The sequence below is a fragment of the Puma concolor genome, chromosome A1 (assembly GCF_028749965.1).
Source record: "Puma concolor isolate L17-30 chromosome A1, mPumCon1.1.hap2, whole genome shotgun sequence".
Classification (NCBI taxonomy): domain Eukaryota; kingdom Metazoa; phylum Chordata; class Mammalia; order Carnivora; family Felidae; genus Puma; species Puma concolor.
Genome location: NC_141667.1, coordinates 29,207,427 through 29,213,820, shown reverse-complemented (window position 1 = coordinate 29,213,820; position 6,394 = coordinate 29,207,427). Strand labels below are relative to the sequence as shown.

At 43.5% G+C, this 6,394-nt stretch overlaps 1 protein-coding gene across 1 annotated transcript in view; it reads left to right on the top strand.

Annotated features, from left to right (window-relative positions):
• The first annotated feature begins 2,884 nt into the window (after positions 1 to 2,884).
• The window catches only part of LOC147584065 (UDP-glycosyltransferase 3A1-like), a 29,535-nt gene continuing 26,025 nt past the window's right edge, over positions 2,885 to 6,394 (top strand). Inside the window, exons 1-2 of the mRNA XM_086677052.1 lie at positions 2,885 to 3,225; positions 5,714 to 5,815. Coding sequence (XP_086533178.1) covers positions 3,132 to 3,225; positions 5,714 to 5,815 — 196 coding nt within the window. The 5' untranslated portion in view covers positions 2,885 to 3,131. The remainder of the gene's footprint in view (positions 3,226 to 5,713; positions 5,816 to 6,394) is intronic.

Below are 6,394 nucleotides of genomic sequence, written 5' to 3'. Positions count from 1 at the left end.
AGTTCCAGAACGTTTCATCTTCCTTAACTCAGACTGCACTGATGAAATAATAAATGCCATACCACCCACAACCCAACCCCTGAAGCTCTTGGCAACCTCTGTTCTACTTTCTGTGTCTGTGAATTTGATCTTGGCTTCTTGACTTGCCTCTCATCAATCAAGTCCTCACTCAGACCCACACCTTCAGGAGACAACCCCACCTTCCACTGCCCTCCACACTCCCTGTTTCCAGACACAGCACCCTGCTTACTTCCTCCTGTTGTTCCCTGGAAAGGAGGTATGTGCAAAACTACCTTCAAAGAGCGAAGAAGCCATGAAACTGAAGAAAAAGGCCAACAAGTCCAGCTTGATGACAAATGGTTTATTAAGGGGACATATGGACAGAAGTTTGTCCATCTCATGGGACACCACAAGATGAGTCGATGCCCACAACCCCACCCCCTAACAGACCTGCTTTTATGGCCCTAAAGGCTGGTGAGCACTTTCTGGGGGGCTACCCAGGAGGAATCATATCCAGAGCAGATCCAGGAAGCTTTGCCTGGAGGGTTTACTCACAGGTGTAGTTAAACAAAAGAGAAGAATGGGGGGAGAGGCTGTATTTAAGAGGCTTTAGGTCACAAAGCGGTCATCATGGTGGAATTTCTCAAGATGGCTTTAGTCTGGTTCATATACTCACTCTCTCAGAAACTTCTCAGTCCCTTTCCCTCTTTCTGTTCTTTCATTTTTCATGATGGCATAAGATCTTGGCCAGTTCTTCCATTTTGGGTTTTCCTCTTGGATCTTCTTCTCACCTCACCTCCAAGCTCAGGAAGCCTGGCCTCTGTTCTGCAGTTAGGCAGGGGTGACTCTCCCAGGACTCCACCTGTGGTCTCTGTCCCAAGTCAGTCCTGGGAGAGCACCTCCTTTGCTGGTCAGACCTGGAGGCTGTCTTTGGCCACAGCTGATGCTATGGTTTTCACTTCCCACAATTTCCTTCTCAAGTTTCCCACTCTTAAAAATGTAGTCACGGAGGAGTGCCTGGGTGGGTCATTTGGTTAAGCGTCCAACTTCAGCTCAGGTCATGATCATGTGGTTCATAAATTCGAGCCCCTCGATGGGCTCTGTGCTGACAGCTCAGAGCCTGGAACCTGCTTCAGATTCTGTGTCTCCCTCTCTCCCTGCCCCTTCCCCACTCACAGTCTGTCTCTACCTCTGTCTCAAAAATAAATAAACATTAAAACAATGTAAAAAATGTAATCAACAATACCTCTAGTACAGAACCCGGATCTCTCTGTGAAGTTCTGAGGCATCAGGTCCAGTGACTATGGCAGTTCTGAGGACTTTGTTGATTAAAAAAAAAAAACATAATCTTTGAAAAGGTAAGAAATATAAAAGATGATAAAATGAATGAGTAAAGTTTGATGAGGAACAGAATATGTATACAGTTTCAAAATGTCTCCTTGCATCTAATTTCCTAATTATAGGGTAAAAAATACCAATGTTACAATCAAGATCTTGGTGAACACCACCTTAACTGAGCGATAGAGTTATCTCTGATGATAGGACCATCTGACATCATGTGTTTCTCAGTGTGATTCACTGAGATGGAATCAACACCACCTTGGTAGTAGTCCCACCATGTCCCCTAGTAACTTGAAGTATAATGAGAAAACATCAGAAAACATCTGAAACATCAGAAAACCCAACTTGGAATCCATCATACAAATAAGCAGCTTGTACTTTTTATTTTTTTTTATTTATTTATTTATTTATTTTTTTTTAATTTTTTTTTCAACGTTTATTTATTTTTGGGACAGAGAGAGACAGAGCATGAACGGGCGAGGGGCAGAGAGAGAGGAAGACACAGAATCGGAAACAGGCTCCAGGCTCTGAGCCATCAGCCCAGAGCCTGACGCGAGGCTCGAACTCACGGAACGCGAGATCGTGACCTGGCTGAAGTTGGACGCCCAACCAACTGCGCCACCCAGGCGCCCCCAGCTTGTACTTTTTAAATCATCAATGAATAGAAAGACAAAGAAGAGCTGAGAAGCAAATTCTTACTAAAGGAGATGATATAGACATGATAACTAAATGCAATGTGTGATCCTGGCTTGGTTCCTGCACCAGCAAATTCATTTCACAACATGGGATATTATTGGGACAATCGGATGTAATGAAGTAAGTTAAATAAAGTAGTGTGATTGCCTGTTTTAAAAAATTGTGTCTTCCTAAGCAGATTAATTTTTCCACTGGGAAGATATAATATCTGAGCAGAGGGTAACTGTGAAAGTGTATGAATGTAATCACATAGCTTCATACTATAGCACAAATACAGAAAGATTATGAAGGGAAAGAAATGGAATAATGTTGACAGAGTTTACAAATATTTCTAATAAATAATTTCAAACATTTATAAGAACAGAACTTCTTGCTGCCCACCACACAGTCCTATTTAGTATGCCCATTCAGAATTATAGACTTAACCTTTAGAGGTTCAGTCCTTCAGGTCAATACTTGGCCATCCACCCAGGGGTGCTAAACATTTTGGGACACTAGCACTTTCACCGTATGTTACTTTCCTAAGAAACTTCCTGAGCAATAAGTGTAGGTCATTTTCATTTGGGAATAAGCTTCTGGGATTTTGACATTGGAACACTTAAAGAGATTTAAGGAGGTACCTGGGGAAATGGGGCAGGGGGATGACAGTAGGAGGTCAATAGTGCAATTAAGAGGTGGGAAAGTTTGGGGAAAGGTCCCTAAAATGTAGATAGGTCTGATTCATCTTGGAAGTGACTTCCTAAGGTTCAGAGTATCTTTTCTGCAGAGAGTGTGGTGATTATTCGGACAGAGAAGGGTTAAGGAGAGCTCACTAACCCCTCCTCCCTGCTGCTTCTGGTTAGGGAGGGTGAAGACCAAACAGCCAGTAGAGCAAGCACCCAGGAGGAGGAGCAGAAAGGCCAGAAGCTATAAACAGAAAAGAAAACAGACAGAACCCATCCCTCACCTCTTCCCAAGCTTCTACCAGAGCATTTCCTTGCCTGCCAGTGCAAAGCTTGTCCCCAAGGCATACAAGTCGCCGTGAGGGACTCAGAGAAGCAGAGCACAGGGCTCTGGGCACAAGGCTGGGATCTGCAGCTGGTACAGGAGCGAGCATGACAGGCCAGCGGGTGCTGCTGCTAGCTGGCTTTCTTCTGTCTGGGTTCCTGATCCCAGAGGCCGCCAAAATTCTGACTGTATCCTCACTGGGTGAGTGCTGGCAACAGAATCAGACACAGGCGCATCCCAGATGCTCAATCTAGCCCTGCTTCATAGGTCATTCTTTGTGGTTTTCCAGAGCTTGTTTGGATCCCAGGATAGAGGAGGGAGAGGTGGAAATGCAGGGGGTTCACAGAGGGGTCCCCACTGCTGGTGTGGGGAAGCTAGTTCTGGAAAAAGCAATGGTTTTCTTTCCTCTTTTTTTACCTTTTCTGGAGGTGTGTCCTATTCTGCATTGCTGGGGACAGAATTTCGATCCAATGCTGACCTGGAGACCTTGAGCTGCCTACTCCTGGGTGCAGCCGGGATTTTCAGAGGCACACCTTAAAAGTCTGAGGGTGCTGGGGCGCCTGGGTGGCGCAGTCGGTTAAGCGTCCGACTTTAGCCAGGTCACGATCTCGCGGCCCGTGAGTTCGAGCCCCGCGTCAGGCTCTGGGCTGATGGCTCAGAGCCTGGAGCCTGTTTCCGATTCTGTGTCTCCCTCTCTCTCTGCCCCTCCCCCGTTCATGCTCTGTCTCTCTCTGTCCCAAAAATAAAAAAAAAACAAAACAAAACAAAACAAAAAAACAAAAAAAAACGTTGAAAAGTCTGAGGGTGCTGTAGTTACCAATAGAAAGTGGAAGGTGAGGTCACTTTCAGGCTCTTGCAGGCCAAGGAAAGGGACTCCTGGGGGTAGCAGCACAAACGGGGCCTGTTTCACTAATAGGAAACCTGGAAACTGGGCAGAGAAAACTAATTGGGAACAGGTCTCTCTTTTGCCCTTGCTGCTAGAAGGTTTTGAAGAACAGTGAAACAGTTAATTCTGTGTGAACACAGTTTTAATGCCTTTACTTTTGCTGCAAAGGGAACATAAATGGAACAGGAACGTTTATCAGGATAAAGAAGCATCATAAAATGGAGTTCCCCCAAGATATTTTTTTTTTGATCCATTCTGACAGGATACGGGGCTCCTGGGGTCACTTTTAGGTCCCCAAGAATCTGGGGATCATGGGCTAGAAGAAACCATTGAGGTCATCTAATTGGGCATCTCCCTTTTATTTCCTGACAGGGAACCTAAGGGTCAGGGAAATAAGGGGCCTTTTACAAGAGCACACCAGACCTCCCTGATGTCACACACCTGGACTTAACCTACTGTTTCTTACCTCAAACCTGTCCTCTTCCCCAGACTCTATGCTGTACAGTGGGGATTCCTAAAAATAAGTATTGAAAAAACTGTTTTCCATTTTAAATCTATTTTTAATGATAGTTAAAGGCAACAGAAAAAAAGAATTGCCCCACCTCTTGAAATCGCATGTCCTCTGGACTCTGAGAGGGGGCAGGTGTGGTTTGGAGGTGTTGGAAACCCTGCCTCTGCCCCAGAATGCAATGGGATCACCATGGTCCTCAGGAATGGCTGCCTGTGCAGGAAGCCTTTTCCCCTGCATCCATTTCTTACAGGGGTTAAAGGTGAGCCAGAGAAGGCATCTAAGGGTGTAGGGTTTGTGCTTTTATGTAATCTGTGTTACATCAGGCAACACAAGTATAGATATAAAAAACTAGAATGATTTCCACAGATATACACCATTACTGTAGTCCTACATTCATCTGTCCTGACCCAATCATCATGAGATCATTGTCTTCCAAACAACCCCCACTTTCCAACATAGGCAAATTCTACTCCTTGACCCATAGATTCAAGCAAAGTGCTCCATGATATTACATGGTTTTAGACATTGGTGTGATAATCTGTACCTCCACAGAGAATCACACTTCTATTTCCTCAGGATCCCAGGATTTTCCTATGTTGGGTGATGTCTCAGTTTTATGTACACGCAGGATCCTACAGTTCTACCCCAAGGGTCCACAGTTATCCTGAATGCTTTAAATTTGATGTTTAGAAAAATGCAGGACCCAACTGAGGAACATCCTGCCAAATATATTTGAATCTGAAGAATCTTGGCTCTGAGCAGTGGCTCTATCCACTTCTGCTTCTGTGGCTTGGACTGATATTCATGTTCCCATGTTTCTGGCTTCCATGTTAACATAAATTTCCAGACAGAAGGATTCCAGAAATTGCTTTGATTGATTGTCCTTTAGAAACCCATTATTCTCACATACATAGTCTTGTGCCAAAATTTTCCACAAATTTCCTTTCCTAAAGGACACAGTACCTCCATAAAGGCAGCCTAAATTGCAGCATGTGCCCAGGATTGGGAACTCCTTTAAGCTTAAGCATAGAGAAGGTCATCTCACTAGCATGGAGATCTTGAAGTGCAAAAAGGAATCTTTCATGTAAGATTGCTACAAATTAAGACTTGGTCAGAAAGAAGGAGGGTATCTGGTCTGGGGTTTACCCAAAATGAAACCAAAGGACTAAAATAACTCATCTTCTACTGACCACCAATTCTCTGCTACCTTATCCTGGATCTCCATTCCCCCACATCAATTTCAGACCCTCTGTTCTCACCTTTACAAAAATAAAATTTTGTATTATTCCTAGGTGGAAGCCATTATCTACTGCTGGACCGGGTATCTCAGATTCTTCAAGATCATGGTTATAATGTCACCATGCTTCTTTATGGAGGAGATTATTTAATCCCAAGTAAGTTTTTTCTGGTAATTATTAAATTTATCTATCCCAGTAAAGGATATACAATGTCTTTTGTTTGTTTGTTTGTTTTGTTTTTTTCAATATATGAAATTTATTGTCAAATAAATTGTTTTGACAATTTGTCAAATTTATTTGACAATAAATCTTTTCCCATTCCGTAGGTTGCCTTTTAGTTTTCTTGGTTGTTTCCTTTGCTGTACAGAAGCTTTTTATCTTCATAAGGTCCCAGTAGTTCATTTTTGCTTTTAATTCCCTTGCCTTTGGGGATGTGTCAGTAACAAATTGCTACGGCTGAGGTCAGAGAGGTCTTTTCCTGCTTTCTCCTCTAGGGTTTTGATGGTTTCCTGTCTCACATTCAGGTCCTTTATCCATTTTGAGTTTATTTTTGTGAATGGTGTGAGAAAGTGGTCTAGTTTCAACCTTCTGCATGTTGCTGTCCAGTTCTCCCAGCACCATTTGTTAAAGAGACTGTCTTTTTTCCATTGGATGTTCTTTCCTGCTTTGTCAAAGATTAGTTGGCCATACGTTTGTGGGTCTAGTTCTGGGGTTTCTATTCTATTCCATTGGTCT